Source organism: Centroberyx affinis, unplaced genomic scaffold (assembly GCF_046629955.1).
Source record: "Centroberyx affinis isolate AG114_WGS23_722 - 3 ecotype Tasmania unplaced genomic scaffold, CSIRO-AGI_Caff_v1 ptg001315l_1, whole genome shotgun sequence".
Lineage (NCBI taxonomy): Eukaryota > Metazoa > Chordata > Actinopteri > Beryciformes > Berycidae > Centroberyx > Centroberyx affinis.
In genome coordinates this window covers 69,326-93,847 of record NW_027279820.1, presented here as the reverse complement: position 1 = coordinate 93,847, position 24,522 = coordinate 69,326, and the positions used below count along the sequence as shown (strand labels likewise).

Below are 24,522 nucleotides of genomic sequence, written 5' to 3'. Positions count from 1 at the left end.
CCATCGCAGATCTGCCCAACGCGATAAAACTACAGTCTGGACGACACAGGCGTACGCGGAAAAGAGGCAAGCGATGTGGTGCAAGACAGCATCTTCGATGTCGGAGAGACAGACCTCCATTGCCCTCCGTCATACTGTGCAACGCGAGGTCACTAAGGAATAAAATGGAGGAACTTTGCATGCTTGCTGTGAGTACTGTGAATCCAGCGTCATGGCGTTCACAGAAACCTGGCTCCACAAGGATATCCCCGACTCCCTGGTCGGATCTTGCAGGGTTCCCCCTCACCCGGGCAGACAGGAATGAATCGTCGGGGAAGGACAAGGGCGGAGGTGTCTGTGTGTTTGTGAGTAACAACTGGCGCAAACAATACACAGTGAAAGAAACTGTATGTAACCCTGATGTTGAACTGCTCTGCCTGAGCATGAGACCGTTTTCTCTCCCAAGGGAATTTGGAAATATCATTACATGTGCAGTTTATGTTCCACCCAGCGGGAATGCAGCCTGCATAGCAGACTGTGTCCACCTTCAGCTGCAGCACACACCCGGAGCCCCTGTTTTCATTCTGGGTGATCTTAACCATTGCAAACTTGAGCTCTCCTTCCCGGGTTTTGATCAATATGTGAAGTGTACAACATGGGACAATAAGGTCTTAATGCATACACCGCTAAATCCAAACCTCCTCTGGCAAACTCAGACCATTATAAAGTACATTTAATACCAACATACAAGACCTTGCTTAAACGCAGCAAAATCACAGGTCAAAACAGTTACTGTGTGGTCTGAAGACAGCATAGAGACTCTGAAAGGAGGCTTCCTGTGCACAGACTGGGATGTTTTTTGATCACAACTTAGATGTTGATGAGGCCACAGAGACAGTAACAAGTTACATAACCTTTTGTGTGGATAATGTGGTCCTCAAAAAGGACATAATTGTGTACCCCAATAACAAACCACACATAATAAAAGAGGTTAAGGACTATATCAACAGGAAAAGGCAGCCTTTAGGAATCACAACCAGTTACAGCTGAAAACTGTACAAAAGGAACTTAATAAGCTGCTAAAGGAAGCAAGGAAGTGGCAAAAGGACATTATTGAGCAGAATTTCTCCACATCGAACTCGAAGACTGTGGGATTCTTTGAAAGCCATGACTAACATGAATCCAAGCAAGAGGCGACTCATCACTACAGATGATTCTCAGAAAGCCAATGAACTGAATGACTTTTACTGTATGTTTGAGACTCAGGATTTCACTTGGGAATGTAACTCTGTGGTAGAGACCATTTCAACTGACTCTAGCACCAGGCTGGTTGTTGATCGACACAAGGTCCAACTACTCTTCCAACAGACATTTACCAAAAAGTCCACAGGCCCAGATGGCATCTCTGCTTTTCTGTTGAAGACGTGTGCAGAGGAGCTGACTCCCGCTTGGTGCCCCACTTTCCAACAGTCACTGGACTCACACACTGTCCCTACTCTTTGGAAAAAAATCAATTATCATACCTGTTCCGAAGAAACCTTGTCCAGTTGGCAACAATGATTACAGGCCAGTAGTGTTAACTTCAATTGTGATGAAATCCTTAGAGAAATACATGCTTTCATTACTTAAAACAGATGTAAACCCCTTGCTAGATCCTTTCCAATATGCATACAAAGAGGGACGGGGCACTGATGATGCCATTACCAGTATCATCCATTTGATTCTTAAACATATGGAAAACAACAAAGCTTATGCTCGACTGCTTTTTATTGATTTTAGTTTGGCTTTTAATACCCTTCAGCCTTATTTATTAATTCAGAAAATGAAACAGATGAATGTCAACCCTTTTATTATTAAATGGTATTTCTCCTTTCTGACAAATCGCACCCAGCATGTAAAGGTTAACAGCATCCTCGCTGACCTCAAAACCATCAGCAAAAGCTCCCCAGTATTATTTATATTGTACACAAATGAGTGTGTGAGCAAACACTTGTATAATTATATAATCAAATTTTCTGATGACACTGCTATTCTCAGCATACTGGATAGAGATTACGGATAGAGGATGATACATCATCCTATCACTCTGAGATAGACGACTTTGTGCATTGGTGTGATGCCAATAACCTCATTTTAAATGTTAAGAAAACTGAGGAGATGGTGTTTGACCCTGGAGCAGTGGGGGACCAGGAGCCAGTGATTATCCACGCTATTAATCAGGTGTGCTCCTACAAGTATCTTGGTGTCCACATTGATAATATGTTTACTTGGCAATAGAGATGGGAGGATATAAGATTTTATCTTTCATCACGATAAAAACACTCAAGATAATTTAATCTTGGTGAATTTCCATTATCGGGATAATCGTGAATATCCTCACGAGTGACTTGAAAAAGCTGTCTAACTTACTAACGTACAGTCCTATTTATTTCCTGATTTATTTTGAACCATGTGAATGCTTGGATATCAGGTTGATAGGTAGATTATTTGTATTAATGGATCTTTTTCTCTCATTGTGATTACCTGCTGGGTGTTGGCGAGAGTCTGAATTTGTCCTTGTTTGTTTTTCACTAAAAAGGATGTTCACAAAAAAAAGATATGTGTCCTATGATGCAATAAAAATATTTGTTTCTTAACAAATGTAAGGTAAAGTGATGCCAGTATGTTTTAGTGCCATTTTAAGAGTTTTAAGCATATTTTGATGAATATCGGGATAATATTGTGAATCTCAATTATTTTGGCCAGGATAATCGTGACATTATATTTTCATATCGTCCCATGCCTACTTGGCAAGCCCATGTTGACAGCCTATGCTCTAAACTACAGCAGAGGCTACACTTTTTAAGAAAGCTCAGGTTGTATGGGGTTAACCAGAAAGTTATGTCCAAGATGTCCTGGAGAGCCTGATTAGATACGGGATACAGGCGTGGTATGGCAATCTTTCTGTTCACCTAAAATCTACCTGCCTGGTACAGACTGCCGTGAAGATTATAGGGAAGAAAGAGCGCCAGTCTCTTATGTTAATATACCAACACTCTGTGCTCAGAGGTGCTTATAGAATATTGGCTTTCACATCTCGTGTCCTCCATTCTGAGTATGAGCTTCTGCCCTCTGGCAGACGATACAGAGTGCCCAAAGGCAGACTCAATCGTTGTAAAAATTCATTTGTCCCGTCCTCAGTTAACATCTTAAATAGGAGGGGATAGCATGAAGCAATCTGGACTGTGCAATATAGCTTCATTCTTAGGTAGAACTGTGCAATTTTACAGGGTTGTGCAATAATTGGAACATGTGGGTATGTGCAATATGTAGGGTGCGTTTTTCTTTTTTCTTTTTTTCATTTTAGAAGTGCTATAACCTTTTTACTAATGCTCTTACTTTTACAACGAAGGGTTGACTGTGTCATGTGTCTATGTAGTGTGTATCTGTCAATTGTCTGTCTGTTAAAGTGCAATGACCCCTGAGCCCAAGACAAATTTCCCTACGGGGACAATAAAGTATATCCTATCCTATCCTATCCTTGTCACAATACCATCTTGGTGTGATTACCATACAAATGTATTTAATCAGGATGTAAATGATCAACATTATGATGATTTTTAATTAGAATGTTAATGATGATTATTTGTATGAAGACATCAACAGCTGTCAGAGAGGACTGTGACAGCCAACTGTTGTTTCTCTGAATGGATGGATGTCTGCTCTTTCATTCATCTATTAACATTTTTCTTCTGTTATTCCCTCCTCTTTCATCTCCCCCTCTCTGTTACTCTTGCCATTGTTCCTGCCTGGGGAGTTGGGGAGAACACACACACACACACACACACACACACACATGTACAGATTGAGTTCATTCACTGGACACCAATTACTTGCACAGTATTGTTTCTCCAGTGAATCGCACTGAGGTGGACTGAAGTTAACTGGCTCTATTTACATCCAACTGTCATGTGCAAACTTTTGAAATGTCACATCAGAAAAATGGAACGTCTTTCAATTGATTAGTACAGATTAGTATTGATTAGCATTGGGCAACTTGTTCTTGTTCTTTGGTGCCAACAAGACTGTGACTGTCAACAAGACTGTGACTGTCCAATAAAGCAGAAATGCCAAAAAAGAAATAAGTACCAACTAATGGTCATACAACTGTGATGGAGACGTGTACATGTTAGAAACAACACTTACGACATTTCTGGAAGTGGTGGTAGAGAGATATTTTACAGAAAACCTATCAGAAAGTCCAAAGCCACCTTTGAACTGTTTTCCAGTAAGATTGAACCATTTGTCAGGCTGATCATGCCAAGCCTACAATATTATTTATGCAACAAATTCATTTCTATTGCTATTTATCTAACTAATAAATAGCTAATTTATCAACAAAACATTTCCACCTTAAGTGAGTGTAAGGTTTTTATTTTTGCGCTACTGAGGGAATTTTATTAAATATAGCCATTTCCATTCAGCTTTTCTAATTTTATACATCATAATTCTCAACAAAAAAAAAAAAATACATAAACACTTGTGGAAACCCAGTTAGTCACTGGTTTGTGTTTGACATAGAAGAGGATACAACAGGTCTTTCTTTTCATTTAGTTAGCCAACTCACTGGTTTCCTCCTTGCCAGCATGTTTTTCTGCTAATGTCTGGTGTTAAAGACAGCTGGGAACTATGACAGTGAACTTGAAGTAAGTCAGTAGATCTCAACAGTCAGTAAGAGATCTAAAGAGTCCTTTAGAAACATCAAGCTAGAGAAGGCTACATTTTCTGAAGAAAATTTAAGTGTGCTTGCTGTCCTAACAACAGTCCCTTTGACTTGGTGTTTTTACACGCACTAGGTAGCGATAGTAGTTGCAGAACTAGCAGTAGTGATAGAACGTTATTGTCAAAAATACATTCCAACCACTCTTTCCTTTTTTTCTTGAGATGCTGAAGGAAATGTAGAGATTTGTGTTCAGCCTTGCAATAACAAGACATTTAGCGTGCTTTGCTCTTGCTCTCGACATCTTCTAAGCTGTAGCAGCAAAGTCTCTCCCTGAGTCCACAGACAAAGCGGAAGTTCACTGTCAGTCTGTCTTGGTTGCTGCCATTAAGGGTTGCCAGATCTGATATAAGTATCAGGTTAGATTTATAGTTATATCTCCGAAACCTCGAGACAGATCTCTTAGAAAAATACAAGCACACTCGCCCAACGTAGGGTGCACATTTTGATGTATGATATATCTATGTAACGTAAAAACTATAGACGAAGAAAGATGCCAAAAAATGTCTGCAAGAAAAAAGAGAATAGTAATAGTCTGCGTTGCCAACAGCAGGCAATGTAAGAAATATAAGAAAAATTAAAAAAAAATGTACAAGATAATGTAAAATGTACAAAGTATATACAATACAATACAAATAAAAGTAAAACAGATATGTGCAATGGGTTACGTACAGATATGTGCAATTTGCAATGTTAAGTACATTATCATTATATGAACAGTGATGAAACAGTTAAAGTGCAAGTGTGCAACTGGACAGAAGGGGGAAGAAGGAGGGGTCGTTATTTGTAAGGATTATGGCCTGGGGGAAGAAGCTGTGCAGGTGACGGTTAGTCCGAGTCTTAAGAGATCTGAGTCTCATTCTCTGCTGAGAGCCCACTGAGCAAAAGACGTGATTTCAACGTCGCGTCTATGCTTTAGCTCTCATATAGCCCAGGATCATTACGGCTATGTATAGACCTATTTTAGACCAAGCAGTAAATACATTATTACAATGAATAAACATCTGTAAATACCAAAAATATGCACCAGAGAAGTCCTGTAGACTAGCCTACAAGATCTGAGCACAAGAAGTAATTTCAACATTGCGTCTATGCGTAGCTCTCATATAGTCCAGGATAATATTGTCTATGTATAGACATCTACTAAACTTTCACTTTTCAACCCCATTTAAACTTAATTTAGCCTAGACGGCTATGGCCATTTAGACGTGTTTTAAACGTCTAATCAACGTAAAATTGCTCAGTGGGAGGGGAAGCGCTGGAAGAGACATTGGGTGTGAGGGGTCTGCCATGATTTTCCCCGTCCTCTTCCTCATCCTGGACGAGTAGAAATCTGTGAGCAGGGGGTGCAATGATGCAGAACCACACAGAAATGGAGGATGTCATCACAGATTCTATTATGACTGTGTAGAACTGGACCAGCAGCGCTTGCAACAGCTTGAATTTCTTAATCTGCCGCAGGAAGTACATGCTTTGTTGGGCCTTCTTGGTTATTGTGGTGATGTTCCTGTCCCACTTGAGATCCTGTTAGATGATGGTCCCCAGGAATTTGCAACAGCAACGGATTTCCAACAGATTCGCTGTTGGAAGTGCAGTCATTGGTGTAAAGCACACAGCACACAGCCCTGTGGAGCACCACTGCTGAGGAAGAGGGGGTCTGAGATGGTCACCCACCCTGACATACTGTCTCCTGTTGGTGAGGAAGTCGTGGATCCAGTGACAGACAGGGGGGGGGGACACTGAGCTGCCTCAGTTTATCCAGGAGTAGGTCAGGGATGATGGTGTTAAAAGCAGAGCTAAAGTCTACAAACAGGATACGGGCGTAGGTGTGAGGGCCTTCCAGGTGCTGCAGTGTGTGGTGAAGAGCCAAATTGATGGCATCATCTACAGACCTGAGAGACAGACAGAACAGAATGGTTCCTGTACGGACAGCTCAGGACTGGCAGTCCTCCTCAGTCCCTGTTTTCCAAAAGTCCCGGTCCGGGGGGAAGGAGCGGGAAAAGGAGGTTTTCAAGTTCACCATCAGTCCACTCACCTTACTCACCATGGGATTCTTTCATCATTTTTTTTTCTTCTTTTTTCTTTAACTACTTTATTAATATCAAAAAATAGAAATGGATAAAACGAATAGAAGTGTCATTAGTAGCCTATCAAAAGTGATAAAAATAAGAAATAAAAGAGCTATGAACAATAAAAAATTAAAAAGGTAGAAAAAGAGTAAAAAAAAGAGTAAAAAATCTTTGTCCTTTAAAGTGGTAGTTGTATCAGGTTCCTGTATCAATATTTCAGTAAAACAGACAGGGGAGTGCTGCAGAGGTATCTGGGCAGGTCAGTTTTTTCCTCCTCTATGGCCGGTTGCAGTGATGGGTTGGTTTCAGCTCTGTGAAGATATTTTTTTCCCAAAAGGGCAGTTCTTTCATGTAGTGTCATCAGGCCATCTACAGACCTGTTAGCTCTGTATGCAAACTGCAGGGGGTCCTGGAGGGCATCGGTCATGGTTTTGAGGCAGTGCAGTATGAGTCTCTCAAAGCACTGCATGACAACACAGGTTAGGGTGACCGGTCTGGGCTGGGGGAGGGGGTGGGGGGGAGTCCTTTGTTTTTCAAATCTTGACTAAAAGGTGCTTAGCCGGTTTGGAAGTATGGGGTCTGCTGTAGCATTTGAGGGTTTTGTTTTTTAGTTTGTCTGGAGTCCCCTCCAGATGGAAGAACTGTCATTTGTGGAGAAATGCTCTTCCAGTTTGTCCCTGTATTTATGTTTGGCAGCCTTGACTGCCTTATTGAGTGCATACTTGGCCCTTTTGTATGCCTCCTGGTCACCACTCCTGTAAGCCTCTTCTTTGGTGGAGTGTCATTTCCCCAGCCCAGCAGAGAACCTGAATGCTGCTGGTGTTAAAAAAAATCCTTTGGAAAACCTTTACTTCACGAGGGTTTCTGTTGCGTTTGCTTTTAGTTTTAAATAGAGAAGTGGCAACCTGCAAGTACAACCACACATATACATATATACATCCACATGCAAACACAAACACACACACACATACACACACGCACACATTCACACACACACACACACACACACACACACACACACACACACACACACACACACACGCACACACATGCACACACACATTCCAATAATGAGCAGGGATAACCTAATGATCTTGTCATCATTCTTGTTTCAGTGATGGAAGGTAGGAAGCCATCATTGATCATTCCCATGCCCTTTGATCATTACAGTTGGCATAATGTTGTTTGATAAAGATAGTAATTGATAGTTATTACCATGATGTGGATTGTCTGAAATGTAATGGAATGAAACTCTTTAGAAAGAAGCTGCAGGTCATTTGTCTTAGATCCTCCCTCTTTCTCCCCTCTTTCTCTCTCTCTCACCCTATTTCTCTCTCTCTCTCTCTCTCTCTCTCTCTCTCTCTCTCTCTCTCTCTCTCTCTCTCTCATTCTCTCTCTCCTTTTATCTTGTGACAGCCATCAGGTCTGTTCCTCTGTCTCTCTTTTTTTTCTTTTCAGTCTTTTGTCAGGTAAATGAGGAGAGGTTGACCCCATTCTCATTTTCGAGTCACCCGCTGGCCGATGGAAGAAATGACAGACTGAATGAATGAATGAATGAATGAGAGGGAGAGTGCGCGCGCGAGAGAGAGAGAGAGAGAGAGAGAGAGAGAGAGAGAGAGAGAGAGCCAATTAATAGTTTTCTATCCAACAATGCCTCTCTCCTGAATTTACACTGTATAAAATGTGTGTCATTGTGTGTATATTTCTGTGTATATTTGTGTATATGTGTGTGTGTGTGTGTGTGTGTGTGTGTTTGTGAGATATTCTCAGTTGGAGCCATTTTCTTTGTTTCAGACAAATCAAAAGAGAGGCTCCCCTGACTAACTGTACCACTACTAATCTACTGACAAGCACGCACGCACGCATGCACGCACACACACACAAAGACTCCTTTTGAATTATTTTCCTGACAGCTCCAGTCCAACCTGGCAACCTTCCCTGACGCAGAGAGAGAGGTTGGTAGTGTTTGTTGAGGTTGTAGTCCCTGTGCTCCCAGTATCTGATATGATATAGGAGTATATGATGTTGTACATGTCTTACATTGTAAATTATAACACCACAATATTTACCAATGCACAAGATCTGATATATCCCGCAGGAAAGCAACCAAGTGTTCCTATATGGGAAGTGTGAATCAGAGTAGCACCTCAATCAGCTGTTTATATCACTGAACTATCTCATTCTGCAGTCTTCAGTCCTTAATTTATTATTTACACAACTGTTCACACCATCTGTAAAGTAACAAATGTCATCAAAAATCTGGGTAAAGCTTATTGTCAAGACATGGCAAATACTCTTCACAACACTGGAATTTGTCACATGCAGCACATGGAAATTAGTATCATGGCAGGGTGAAATGTCTCCCTTCAAGTCACTATGGTAATGGACTTAATCATTAAAGCACCAAAGGGCATATGTGGATGATATGCCGACTATGATAACAACAGCACCCTCTACAAAAATTCTGGTTGCAAAATTAGACCTAAATTAGGAGAAGAAGAAGAAACTAATCCACCCAGACCAGGTGGGCTTTATCAGGAATTGCTATGCCTCACATAATGCAAGATGATTCATTGATATAATGTGGCCAGTATAATGGTAGCTCTCCCACAGCTGCAATCTCATTGCTGCAATCTCGGAAAAAGCGCATGATCACGTAGAGTGGAGCTATGTATTTTTTACTTTGAAAGCTTAGACTTAGACTTAGAAGATTTATATATGATGGGCAGAGGTGTCGCAAATCTGACGACGTGCGACATGCTTGACTATACTGATACTTGACTTTGACTTGGTGTTCATTACTTGAGACTTGACTTAGACTTCAGACAGATGACTTAAAAGTACTTGAAATTTTTTATTTCAATAGTTGTTGATGTTACCGTTTTTGAAACATGATTGGGTGACTTTTAGCGCAACACAGTGAACGGCATGAACGCACACTAATCTGGCAACCTAGTGTTAGCCAAGCAATGACCGCAGACCTCAGCAGACCGGACAACAGGAGGAGACATTAAAAGGCGACTTTTAATGTGAATTCTAAATAAACAATATGTAATAACCCCAAAATGGGATCATCACCATAGGAGACATTTATGAAGACAGTTGTATTGTACCTTGGGAGTGGTATAATGAACAAAGTTAGAAGGAAGAAATATTTTTATTTTATTATTATTATTATTATTATTATTATTATTATTATTAAGTTTTCCTCTGGGGTAGTTATGGATATGGTATGTGTATGTGTAAGTTTGTTCCGGGCATGAGGAGCATAAAAACTAAAAGCTGCTTGACCCTGGGAACAGTAAGCAGACCAGCACCTGAAGACCCGAGGGGTCTGGCGGGTTCATAACATTGAAGGAGATCAGAAATGTATTTTGGTCCTAAACCATGCTTTATAAACATGCAACAGAATTTTAAAGTCAGTTCTTTGGCACACAGGAAGCCAATGCAGTGATCTCAGCACTGGAGTGATGTGGTCCATTTTCTTAGAACCCTGGCAGCAGCATTCTGGATGAGCTGCAGTTGTCTAACAGCTTTTTTAGAGAGACCTGTAAAGACACTGTTACAGTAGTCAAGCCTACTGTAACTACTAAATGCATGAACAAGTTTTTCAAGGTCCTGCTTGGACATTAATTCTTTAATTCAGTCAGGTAAGTCAGGTAACACCTGAGTGACTGACTGACTGACTGACTGACTGACCTGAATATGCGTCATGATGCCCTCGGCTGAGCCATGGGAAAAACATTGTTGCTCTTATCAGACATGTCTTCAGAAAGCGGTCAAAATATGAAGGAGAGCTGTAGACTTTCTATGTGCAAGCACATTAGTAGTCTGAAAGAAAGTTAAAAAAAAAGGGACTATATGAAGGATATAGTCTAGTCTAGTTTATTTATATAGCCCTTTATCACAGTCAAGTCTCAAAGCGCTGTACATACCATTATATACATGTCATATACCATTCTACATTATACACATACTACATCATATACATCCTATACTAGATCATATACATACTTCACATACTGTACATTGTTTACTACATCATGTACATACTATACATAATATACTACGTCAAATATTAGATCATATACCATACTACGCACAAACGCCTATGGGGAATTTAGAGTCTTTAATTAACCTGACCAGCATGTCTTTGGAAAAATGTCCACCAAAATGTCCAGTAGAAAATATGGAAACTTTTTGCAAAGTCAAATGTATATTTATTGAACGCAGCCTGTCATCCTACAAGCAAACCCCCTTTGCATCCTGTCTGTGAGCTCTCTCCTGATAACAGAAAGCTATGGGATCATAAAGAAAGGGCACCGACCTAACCCCGGAGGTGCTAGAAAGTCTGGGATGAGACACATTGGAATGTGCCCAAAATCATGAGAAATCATGAGTTTTCTCTGTAACTGTAATGTTTTATAGAATAGTTATTCGCTTCACCTTTACATGGGGCTTAGATAGCCATGTTTAATATCAAAATGCTCAGGAATTTGCGTGTGGTGTAGTAATGTCAATGTTACGACGGATTATATTGGATAGATCTGGGAGCCAACATATTTTGTGCATATGTAATAAGCTCTTTCCTGCCATAACACTAGACATACCAGCCCATACATAGACCCTTCACCTGATCACAACAAAACCACGTGCAACAATGTCCAAAGCAGACTTTATGCACTACGTGGTCATGACACACGTGCTAAAGGAGTCAAGTAGCCAAGTAGAGAACTTGTTGAAGCTGGTGAAGAGTGCCTTGCTACCTTGCCTATCTGCCTGACACAAATACACGCCGGTACATGTGTCTGTGTGCCCTGCCTGCTACAACTCCGCTATCCAGCTAACCTGCTGACTTTAACTCTGAATAAGCTTTGGCATCTCCAGAATGAATCGCTGTTTGCCTTGAGAGACCCACAACACTGTCCAGCCCACCAAGTGCTGCAGCCTACGTGCTTCACCCTGTTGTGGCCAGCTGAGCTCAAACAGATGTTGGATCTTCAAACACTTGTATCACCTGACTCCCACTGGTCCTGTCACCCCCTTTACTGCCGTTGCTGACTCATGTCTTCCATTGCTCAACTCCTATAATTGTGTCTACTGAAATATTGATCTAATTATCAGTATTGTATGTTCACATGATCATTTATTCCTGTTGCCATTGGTTCATCACAATACAACTATAGGTATACCATATTCATGTATACTTATATTACCTGATTATTATTATTATTATTTTTTAAAGATTTATTTTTGGCATTTTATGCTTTATTGGATAGATATAGTGAGAGAAAGACAGAGCGAGGGGAGGACCTGCAGCAAAGGACCGCACAAAGTAATCGCCTGTGTTCATTATGTGGGTTTAAATTCAAGCAAGCTCTGAGTTCAGTCCTTCACATACTGTCTGTTATCTGGTGCTTGTTATTTAAATGTCATTGAAGCTAACTCTAAACTGTATTGATATCAGACACCATCAATAACTAATCACACTACATATATTAACCTCCCATAAAGGTTCTTTCTATCGATCTTTCTGAAAAACTGAGACAAGATATTGGACTATTCTATTTAGGGCTGACCCGAATGCTCCGTTTTAACTTCTGCTGTCTATACAAGTAAAATCTAAACACCATACTCTGATTACCTCCGCCAAGGAGGTTATGTTTTCAGTGCCGTTTGTTTGTCTGTCTGTCTGTCTGTCTGTCTGTCTGTTAACACGATTACGGAAAAACTACTGGCCCAATTTTCATGAAACTTTGTGGAAGGCTGTAGCATGGGCCAAGGAAGAACCCATTAAATTTTGGAGCGGATCCGGATCAGACTCACTAACAAGCAATAATAGCACAAACCTTGGTGGAGGTCTGTGCTCTCCGAGTGCAATTCTAGTTGTTACTGTGATTATTTCCATAGTTGGGCATAATCACAGTAACATATTATGCTCGCAGTTGGAATAAACACAATCACATATGCGGAGTACTCCATGAAATTAACTCCCATTACTTTTACTTCCTGGAAAACAGAGTATCTTTCATGGTGACCTCACGCTGCACTAGTTGGCGTAAATATATCATTAAAACTTTATTTGTATAGCACTTACCTTAACAAAGTTACAAAGTGCTTCACAAAGAACACACTAAAAGTTAAAACAGTAAAAGTTAAACAAAGTAAAACAATTTCAAACAAATAAAAGAACAAAATATCAATACACAAGACAGCAAAAACTGTGCAAATATAAAATAAATAAAACTCAGCACATTAAAAATGCTTCTCTGTACAAGTGTGTTTTAAGCAAGGATTTAAAAGAAAATAGTGCTTTATAAGTCATTAACAAAATTTTTAAATCAATCCTGAATTTAACTGGAAGCCAATGAAGGGAAGCAAGAACGGGAGTGATATGAGAACCACGATTTGTCGTGGCTGTGTTCTGCACAAGCTGAAGTGGAGTACTTACTAAGACCAGAAAACAATGCATTGCAGTAGTCTAAGCATGAAAAAACATTCGCATTGATAACCTTTTCTAAGTCAGGCTGAGACAAGACTGGCTTAATTTTTGCAATGTTTCTCAGGTGGAAATAGCATTATTTGATGAGGTTGTGAACATGTAGGTCAAACTTAAGGTGAGAGTCAAATACGATGCCTAGATTTGTAGCTAAAGAAATGATATTTGATACCAGTGGACCAAAAGATTTTTGAAAGTCAGCTGTTAAATGAGCAGGGCCAAAGGACATTACTTTAGTCTTGTCAGAATTTAGTTGCAAATAGTTACTCGCCATCCACTTCGCAATAGCACTGAAGCAGTCCGGCAACAAAACGGCCAATCTGTCGTGATTGTTTGGCTTGAAAGACAAATAAATGTGTGCGTCATCCACATAAAAATAAGAGATCCCACCAAAATTACTAATAATATGTCCCAGGGGAAGCATGGGATAACTGACCAAGTTAAGCGCGAACCTAACATCACTCTCTCCCACCAGTCCTCCCTGCAAACACGCTTCTAACATACACAGGTGGTAATAGGCTACATTGTGGCCAAAAAGCAAAGTGGTTAGCAAAGGTTGTTGGGACCATTGCTTTTATTGTATGTTTTATTATAATTTAAATGTATTCTATTCAAAACTTGTCCGGTAATTGTCTAGCGGAAACCCTGGGTATTGTACCATTGTGCCCTTTTACCAGAGATATCATGATCAAATACTGCATGATTATTAATTAACATACGAGTCATACGAGTCATACGAGTCAACTCACAAAAAAACGTAGGAGAAATTTAAGATAAGAATACAAAATGGTTCTTGCATGAGGCCCAATGTCAACCCTGATGATATGTTGAAATAAAGTAATTTAATTTCTTACAACTCCACTCGTCCACTACCTAAAAGAAGAAGTGAAAAAAAGTCTCAGCTTGGACTATGAAAACACAAGCTCCTCTTCATGATAAAAAAGATACTTTTCAGAAAGGGTAATAAACATATGGACTAGAAGCAACACAGAAAGGCCTATGTGATGAACCAGTGAAAAGCTTTGGTCTGGCACACATTCACTAGTCTGATAGTCAGTTCCATGATGTGTTAAACTGAAAGATCATCATACATACTAGCAAAATGTTACCTACTCAGTAGTAGGAGTACACACACTAGCTACAAAATAATATGCAAAGGGAATACACCAAAAACTACTGACACATGAATCTGACCACATAATGTGACATCTTTGTGTATGAATTTTGTTTTTACTGGTATTAAACTTCAATTTGTTTTCGAGCTACCCACTCAAAATGCCATCTAAATAGTAGATAATATCAACTTTAGGACACAGGCTGCGTTGCTTGTCTTAGCTACTCAGGTCTGTATGAAAACTGTTTTTTTGTTTTTTTTCACTTTGTCACATGCTCCATGAGAATGAATTCTCCATTATTGGCGAATGAATTTCAGTTTCTTTTCACATTTTGTATTGCTTGAATTGAAAGTGAGTTGACCACAGCTCTAAGTCCTTAGTTCACTATACATCTGCTATCAGAAGAAAACATCAAATGTTCAAAAAGTCAGTTAACCAGGAATGAAAAGGAAACTAGCAATGTTTTCAGATTGATGACTACATACTTATGAATCACTTTGCATATGCCCTAGGACCATAAAACTGTTATTTTTCACAAAAAGACAATCAGAACTGTCAAGTTAAATAAGATAAATGTCATACATGAGAGTTGGTGGTGTCAGTGAGAGAGCAGATATATAGTAATTCTTTAACAAACAAAAAAATGTTGAAGCTAGAAGATTGCCAGAATTACAATTGAAGTTACTTTTATTATAGAAACCCTCCCAGATCTCAAGACAAATACTTTACACTTTGATGTAAGAAACAGATTCATATTGAACACACAATTTATTGTTCACTCTTTTTAAACAACCAAAGTTAGTTTTTTTGGCAAAAACACAAGAGTGGTGAGTAAGCTCCAGTGAATGTCTGTCTATGAGCTTTGGATTCAGATTGAACAGATTCCCCCCCCCCCCCCCAGACAGACAGTGTTCTTCAGTTCAGGATCAGAGTGTAGCCCAGTTTGCAGATCATATCCAGGTCATTTTTACAATGCCAAACATATATCACCAGAGTCCACATTTTATAATTCTGCACAGAGGCCAGGCTGGGGTTTTTGGAATCTGCTGATGAAACAAAGTCATAGCAGTCAGTTCATTTCAAGTTTCATAAAGTTCTTCTCTTTACATTTCAACATGTTCAACTTCCTTGTGTTTAATTATTTAATCATTACTACATACAAATGGCAAGATAGAAATACACTAACATGATATAAATTAGGAATTGAAAACAGAGGTAACAGAAGTAATATTTCTTCCCACAGAATGTTTCACTGGACATTGAACAGTTCATTTCTGTCCATCAAGTCTCTGTGGTCCAATCAAAGTTCATCAGTGCCAGAGGACACCAACCTTCCTGAGGGTGGTACTCGTCTGTCTTTCCATCAGTTAGTGTAACCAGAGCTCCAAAAACCAGTAATCCACATCTGCCAACAATGAGTGGTGAAGTTTTCCTTTTGGACTAATTGAAAGGAGGATTACAATTCTGTTAAAATTAAACTCTAAAATAAAGGAGACTCCCAGAAAATAAGGGAAGGTTGGCAGCCAAGGTAACCTATAACCATTCTGCTTTACCAGCCCACTGACTTGTGTCCAGTACTTCATCAGTGTACCAGTAACCAACACTAGTTTTACCTGCCTAAGCTCAGGCAAGTGCTTTTTAGTCTGGACTAGTGCACAAGTGTACTCACTAGCCAGATTGTGAATTGGAGCTGATGGAGACGGTGTGGAGAGAAAACTCCCAAAGACCCTTGATCTAATCCAACTTAAACTTGTAATGTTACTGTTGGTTTACTGCAATGTTAAAATCCTTAAACAGGGAAAGTGTCCAAAATATTTTTGCCCTGTTGTCTCAAGAATTTGGCTTGAAAGCTGTCTTGCAACCAGTGATAAGAGTTTTTCTGGACATTCAGGCTTGGTGCGCAAAACCTTAATTTTTTTTTATTAAAAGTCCCTATTTATCTATTTACGGCTGTGCAGTCTGTCTGTTTCAGTAAGTTAGAAGTTCTTTTTGACATTCAAGTTGTTTCTCAGGGAGTTACATAGGGATTAGTCACAGGTTGGTGACCCATACACTCCTGTAGCTGCAACCACTACTGTGGATCACTGCAGGCAGGAAGCGTAGTAATGACATCACTATAGGCATAGTCATAAGACATTATGTCACTGTAGGCGTGGCCAGTACTGTGACATGTCCGCTTCACTTCCTGGAACTTGGACCGGAACTGAAACACCAGGGGAAATCAGACCTGACACAAGGAACACAAAGAAACCATGAGAATGCATTTACAAAACAGCCATGACTTAGATACAGTGTGACACATGGACAAGCAAGTAAACATATATTGTAGCGCCCCCTTAGGCCAATCAGTGCAATTTAAAAAATGGCAGAATGAAGCAATGAGACACATCATTCCCGGAAGTTTCATCAAAATCCAATCAGTGGCATCCAGGATGTTGTGCATAATAAACGGACAGACCAAGGCTGATCCATAGTCTCTTGCCCGATTTCATCATGGGGTACAATTAAGCATGTACAGCTGAAAGGTCACTCAAGTCCCAATTCAAGTTTACCATTACAATTTTGTGGGCCATTGAGCTGAAACTAGGAAGTTGGAGCTTTACCAGTTTAAACTCATCTCATGGTAAGCCAGCTAATAACTTCTTACCTGTTGACGTTGTTGCAGAGGAGGTCATTGATTGGCTGTTGATGTGTGGTTGCATGTGTGGGGGGGTGTATGTTTCATAACTTCTCCCATTTACTGTTGGGTTGGTGGGGAGCATGCAGGAATAAGAGGTCTGACTTGAGGCCTGAAAATATAAATTAATATTACCCATTAATACCCCGATGACCCATTCACCATTGGGCTGGTAGGTAGCATGCAGTAATAAAAGGTCTGACTGGGCACCTATTAAGATAATTACTTGAAAATTAACAATCAGTGCACATTCATTATTAATCAATTAATAGCCTTACCCATTTGCGGCATAAAGCAGCAGAAGGGGTTATGGCCAAAGAGACTCAACCTAAGGTTAAGAGGGATTTAGACTCAAGAAAGAAGTGGTTCATCTGAAGAAAAACAATGCTCACCACTTCTTTTTTGCCAGTATGATCCTATGTACTAATACTGTCAAGCTTAGGGGTTCTAGTCCCTGTGTAGTTCAATAGGTAGGGCAAGGCACAAACACTGTCAGGGTTGAGCTTTCAAGTCCCACTGTCTTCAACCATGATAAGTATCCCTGCCCAGATATTTTCAGCAACTGAAGATGTCACATCAACGGTTCACATCTTTTCAGGCCTACCAATTCATCTGTCAAGGCAGAAGAATCAATCTAGTCTCCCAATCTAGTCTTCATATCCACCCATTTTTGCAGTGATTGGAAAAATGTGTGGTTGCTCAATTCACACGTTATTGACTTTGCAATTATGTATAAATCCATCCTTTGAGTTAGGGTGGTTTAGGTTGAGGTAGGTTAGGTTAAGGTTATAGGTTCTGAATTATGCTATGTATAGGTTAGGATTAGTGCTTGTGTGAATAGTACAGAGGGTTAGTATAGGTTTCAGCTTCAGTTGCAGCTGTCGTCAACAGATTTTATTAACTTTATTTTATTAAAATTGATACTAGCACACATCAAATGATTATTGAACATGTGTGAAGACCAAGTCAATTTATTCATCATTTTTTCAACATGCATTGTAGTCTATAGCTACACTAACTCTAGCTGTTCTTGATGCTTGGTCGGAGAACAAACAGATCTTAAAGAGTGAGCACCCTTAGTATACGGTCTCTGGCTGAGATCTTTGTTTCTCCTACTGTATCATGTATAATAATTAAATCATGTATAATCATGTACAATTAATATTATACATCATTATAATATTGTGTAATAATGTACAACAACAATAATAATAATGATAATAATAATGTAATATATAATGTATAATAATGAAAACCCTGTATAATCCTAAGTATCTTACTTGCATAGGCAGGCTGGCTGCCATACTGAAACTTGGCATGGCTGGTAGGCTGTAGCTGTTGGACAGAACTGAATCTGATCTCCCCAACATAGATCCTGATGAGAAGGAAACTGGAGAGAGACGAAAGGAGAAACCGAGAGAAGATCATGTTAGAGTTCTCTGATATTTGTCCTCTATCCTAAGCAACATAATTTCACATCAAAAAAGCTATCAGAATATCTATACAGATACAGATATACCATTTCAGATCTATTCAGTTGGAAGTTGGAAGACATTTTGGGACATGCAGCTCTTAATATCTAACAGATGTTAAGGCTATTTACACAAAAACACGAGTGAACAATATTAATTCAAAATATTGTCCTCTCGATTGACCCTGAGCTGCAGTGCAGTTAGTCCAAGCTTGCTCGCCTCCTTTACTTAGTCCTCCATAAGCGCTATGAGAATTATCATAACAATAGGCCTATTGCTACCCATCTCTTCATGTGCTAGAGGGGCTAGTTGATCAATTAGGCTTTCATCGAAGCCCATTGTCAAGACACTAAATAATGAACAAATGCTTTTAAAAGTGTATATTCCTCAGGTTTTAGTGCAGTTACAGCTGTATTCAGTTTCTTGATAACTGCTTCAGTTGCAAGATCAGTGTTTATATTTTCATCCGCCATTGCTTCCTCTGCTTCCTGATCATGCCATCATACAAGAACCTGCCCACAAACTGCATAATCCAATCAAAACACCAGAACATCCCAGTGATTGCACTGTCCCCTTCAGCGAGGAGACGACCAGACCTACGGTGCGCCAAAAAATTCTAACAAATCAGGCATGGTTACATGCGGAAACAAACAAATGATTCTGAGGAATAACAAATGTTAACACAGGCGCTTCGGAGGGCTGGGGTCAGGCTGTAAATGGTCCAATGAACTGACACTGTCAAATGTTCAACATAGTTTGATCAGTCTTCATTAAAGTCGTTTATAATGTTATTAATAGTCTAAGGATGATGCTTGTAAAGCCATGATGAAATTGATTAATGGGGAGCCATATTAGAGTTCTATTGTTATCTGTGAAGCTTTTAATTACAGGCTGCATTATTCACATAATACCACCTCTACATTAGGTGGCAGTATGAGCGTGCCAGTTATGAGAGTATGAGAAGTTTTATTTTGAAAACAGGACCAGACCACTGGTAGGAAACTAAGGACAAAAAGGGGGATGGAGGAGCATCAGTCCCTCAGTTCAGACACTTTCCCTCCTCACTAGCCGCTGTGTTTGTTTCCGTTTCCTCTTTGAGCTTGGACCCCAACAATCGCAGCTTGCAGCTATATTTATGCTTATTATAAAATTATAAGAAGCAGTCACATTTGTAGTTGTGGTGTCATTATTACCTGGTGTAGTGGGTTGTGGTAGAGGTTGGTAAACACTGGTGCTGAAGCTGCTACTGATGGGAATATGGTTGGAGGAGTTGGAAGCCTGGCGACGTTGATTTCTCAACTTCTCCTCTCTCCTCCATTTTGCTCGTCTGTTGGAAAACCAAACCTACACACACCAAAAAGAAAAGAAAGAAAAAGAAAGAAAAGGTTTTACTTAAGGTAAAACTCTGATCATGCACAAGGTACTAACCAAAGAGGCAATACTGAATATAGAATTCTACTAAAAGCAAACTCACTTGAGCAAATACCAATGATTGTGACACCATTTTTAAAAGAAAATAAATCTAGGGGATGAAATGGTCCATCCTACCTTTCCTACCTTTGTTGAATTCTGGAAATAGCCTACCCCAACCCAATCAACAGCTAAAAGTCACACACACACACACACACGCGCGTAAGCCTATAAATGAGACTACCTGTATTCGTGCTTCTGGTAGGTCTATTTTGGCAGCAAGGCGTTCTCGGGCAAACACATCTGGATAGTGAGTCCTTTCAAATTCTGAAACAAAAACATTGCATCATTACATCATAATGTTAGTTAATCTAACAGTTAGTTGTATCTAATTGATGTTGCCTAGTGTCCAGCCCCCATGAATCGCAGCCTTTAGCACGTTTTGAATTTGCATGGCAATTCAGAAGGGTCTGGACACAAGCCTATCCACGACTGATTTGGTGACATAACATCTCACCCCACCAATTGGTTGGTGTTAGTTGTCAGTTATCAAAATCTTTGACCAATCACAGTAAAGTAAAGCAGACTGACGTAATCTGGTAACGCCTCAGAGCCATGGATGTATTGCTCAGAGGTAACAACAATCATGGCAGTCATCAGACTGATGAAATTGCTAAATCTAGCCTGCTATCATCCAATACCTTTGCCAGAACACCGGCGCTGCCATTTTGTTGTCATAACAACATAGTTGTTGTCACGCTCTGTAACACTCGTCATAAGTAGGTTTGTCCCGCCTACATCGACCACCCAATCAGGTATCTCGGACAGTATCTGTCCAAAATAACTGCCGGTGAATAGGCTTGTGTCCTTTGCTAATGGGAGCGTGTTATAGACTGCCTTGGCAAAAATTTATGAAAGCCTTGAAAATGTATTGGCTAGTTGCAATGGTATAACAAAAAAACAATGTATTCTACTGGGTGATTTGAATAAAAACAATTATTTGACTTGACTCAGCTGATTAGTGAACCCACCCGAGTGAGCCAAATGTCTCAAACTACTATTGATCTCATTATGGTGTCACATAAAGCCAACATTTCCCAGCATGGGGTAATTCCTTATGGGATTAGTGACCATTTCATGACATTCTATACTAGGAAGGTGCACAGAGAAATGTTTTCAAGTCATAAAACTATAAGGATCAGATTACTTAAGAGTTATTGTGTTGAGTCCTTTAGGGAGCAGTTGGGCAGGATGAATTGGACCGCTGTGCTGCAAAATCACTCTGTTGATGAGGCCTGGGACACGTTTAACCAGTGTTTTCTCAGGGTTGTGAATAGTATGGCTCCACTTAAAGGAATAGTCCACCCAAAAATGAAAATTCAGTCATTATTAACTCACCCCCATGCCAGTAGAAAATCGGGTAAAGTTTGTTAGTCCATACAACCGTCCCGGAGATCCCCGGAAGAAGTACATTGCAGCATTCTCAACTGAAGTTGCTGGAGACCTGTCTTCAGAGTTCAAAAAGTGACAGAAAATAACCATAAAATGGCTCCATGCAGGTCTTCCAGGATAATCCAAGTCTCTTGAAGCCAACAGATCCCAAAGTGACTTGAAAAGGCCGACATTTACACCATTATTTAGCTGAAATCGCCACTCTAGCTGTTATTGTAGCCTTCAAAATAAAAGCACAAGATTTGAAAATGGGTAGAACTACTGTTTTCAACCAATTACTTGTATTTAATCGTCAAATTCAATAAGTGAGCACCCATATTAATGTTTGATGTCCACTTTAGTCTCCGTTCTGCATGTATTCTGCACAGTGTAATACATGCAGCATTTATAGTTAAAAATGGCACATTTTATGGTATTTTTCATGATTATTATGACATCAAACATTAATATGGGTGCTCACTTTCCGAATTTGATGATTAAATAAAAAATAATTGGTTTAAAACAGTATTTCTACCTATTTTTAACTCTTGCACTTTTATTTTGAAGGCTAAATGGCCAAACCGGAAGTCTTGTTTCTGCTAATTCAACCTAGTCTTACCTATCAAGGCTGGGGTGCAGGCAAATGTGACATATTTTGAAATCAACAGCTAGTCACTTTGGGATCTGTTGGCTTCAGGAGATTTGGATTATCCTGGAAGAGCTGCATGGAGTAATTTTATGGTTATTTTCTGTTTTTTTTTTTAACTCTGAAGACAGGTCTCCGGCAACTTCAGTTGTTTTGGAGCATGATGAGAAGATAATGACTGAAATTTGGGTGAACTATTCTTTTAAGCAGGTCAGACTAAAGCAGAGAACAAGCCCATGGTTTAATCCAGAGATCCTAGAAGTTATTAAGCAAAGACTGGAGGCATTGGATAAATTTAAGATATCAAGGGAGCAAGTTGATGCTGATAGCTACAAAACATGGCAAAACGAAGCTCAGAGAAGAATCAAAGTTGCGAAAAAGGACTACTGGTTCAGATCAAGGAAAACAAAAATGAGCCTAAGAAGCTATGGAAAGCACTGACAGAAATCGGTTGTGGAGAAAAAACCAATGGTGGAAAGCCAAACATAGGCCTAGATATCAATGGCAATTTCTCAATCACGTTGTCGTTTTATTTTCACCAGTATCAAACAAAGACAGGCAGACAAATTTCCAGGCTGGAAATCGGTATCAGGGCAGCAGCCTGTCACAGGTCTATGAGGAAACATGAGAAGCCACACAGCTTGAGAGTAGGGATTGCTAGTCTGTTCACATGCACTTCCAGTTCCAATTCCAGTTCAGGGATCTGATATCAACCAGATAAATATAATATGATTTTTATCAAGCCTCTCAGAATAGGAGCAGGCTAATCAGGGATCATGTCCCCTGTGACAGGCTTTTCTGATACCGATTTCGCCAGTCAGCCTGTCTCTGTTTGATACTGGTGAAATTAAAACAACGTGATTATGTAGGCATATATAGCAATCATTATTCAGAAACTTGCTGCGGTGAGACTCTCTTATCAACAGTGGTAGGTAGGTTAGTGCTAGCTAGATAGCTAGCCAGCTAGCTAGTAGACAGCTACCCTCATAATCGCAGATGTATTAAGAAGCGTATAGCATAAACCCTTTATCCAGTTTGGTCATGGGAGTCTTGGTCAACCTGCATCTACGATATACATCGGAAATGCTCATCTTTGACACCGTGATTACACGGTGTCAAAGATATTGTACATTTCACCGTGTACAACAGTGAGCTTTCGGTAAAGTGGAACTGAACCGGAAACGACTAAATCTGTTTTGACAGAATGTGGAAATCAGTTGCGCATAACCCCTATTGCCCCCTGTGTTGCCCATCTCATTAACATCTCTTTAGAGCAAGGTATTGTACCCCAAGCCACCAAACACACCATCATCATCCCTTTCTACAAAAAAGGGGCTACAACTGACCCTGGCAATTATAGGCCAGTATCCATACTCAGTGCAACATCCAAAATCTTAGAGAGGGTAGTGCATGAGCAGATATCTGACAGCAGACTAAACATTAACATTACAAGATGTACTGTATGACAGCAGACTAATCATTAACACTACAGGATGTACTGTATGACAGTAGACTAAACATTGACACAGTACAAGATGCACTCTGACAGTACACTAAACACTACCCACTACAAGATGTAGAACTAAACATTAGCACACAACAATTTGCACTGTGTGACAGTAGACTAAACATTGACAAACTACAAGACATACTGTATGACAGTAGACTGTTCATGCACAGCAGCCACTCCTGTGATGTGCCGTTGCAACTTTGCACCGTGAGCCGTGAACTGTGAAAGTGCTCCAATACTTTGGACGCTCTGGGTCATAGTTTTTTGGAATCTCATACATACACTTGCAGCAGTCATATTCAACAAACCAATGCAGATTATGAATGCACAAAATTGTTGAATTTACATAGGCAACATATTTGATGACATGGTGAAATTGTTGCACCCTATTGCACTGTGTTGTCTTATAGGCTGCTATTTGTTGTTTTGTGCTGTGCTGCTCTTTTCTTTGTTTTTAAGTTTTTGGCTTTGAAATTATTATTGCTTATCATGTTTTAAGTTCTGCCACACACAATACACACTGACATCAATATAAGTGTGAGAAAATCATTGAGTGCATATAGATATTTGCAGCATGAACTGTCTATCATTTCATGCTGCAAATATCTATTCTACTCAATGATTTTCTCACACTTAAGTTATTGTGTAACTTCATGGTCTCAAGCAAACCCTACTGTAATCAAACCTCTTAAGATGATATACAATCGTGCAATAAAAATTCTTGACAGGAAGCCAAGTAGGTTTCACCATTGCCATGTCATACAGAAATAAAACATTTTAAGTTTAGATAATTTCATTAAATGCTAACAAAAAAACTTATTCATAAATATATACATAATCAGGCTCCTCAGATTTTCGGTGATATGGTGAAATCTCTTTGGGTCTCTGGCACAAGCACAACCACTAGGGGTGCTGCTGTGGGGAATTGCAAAGTGCCTTATCGCAAAACCTACTT

At 39.7% G+C, this 24,522-nt stretch overlaps 1 protein-coding gene across 2 annotated transcripts in view; it reads right to left on the bottom strand.

The window, feature by feature from the left end:
* Positions 1–16,562: 16,562 nt before the first annotated feature.
* Positions 16,563–24,522, bottom strand: part of LOC139649286 (paired box protein Pax-6-like) — a 47,659-nt gene continuing 39,699 nt past the window's right edge. For both annotated transcript variants that reach the window (XM_071525641.1, XM_071525640.1), the window contains 5 exons: positions 20,225–20,307; positions 19,764–19,914; positions 18,379–18,488; positions 17,069–17,210; positions 16,563–16,648 (listed from right to left, as the gene is read on the bottom strand). In XM_071525641.1, coding sequence (XP_071381742.1) covers positions 16,563–16,648; positions 17,069–17,210; positions 18,379–18,488; positions 19,764–19,914; positions 20,225–20,307 — 572 coding nt within the window. The remainder of the gene's footprint in view (positions 16,649–17,068; positions 17,211–18,378; positions 18,489–19,763; positions 19,915–20,224; positions 20,308–24,522) is intronic.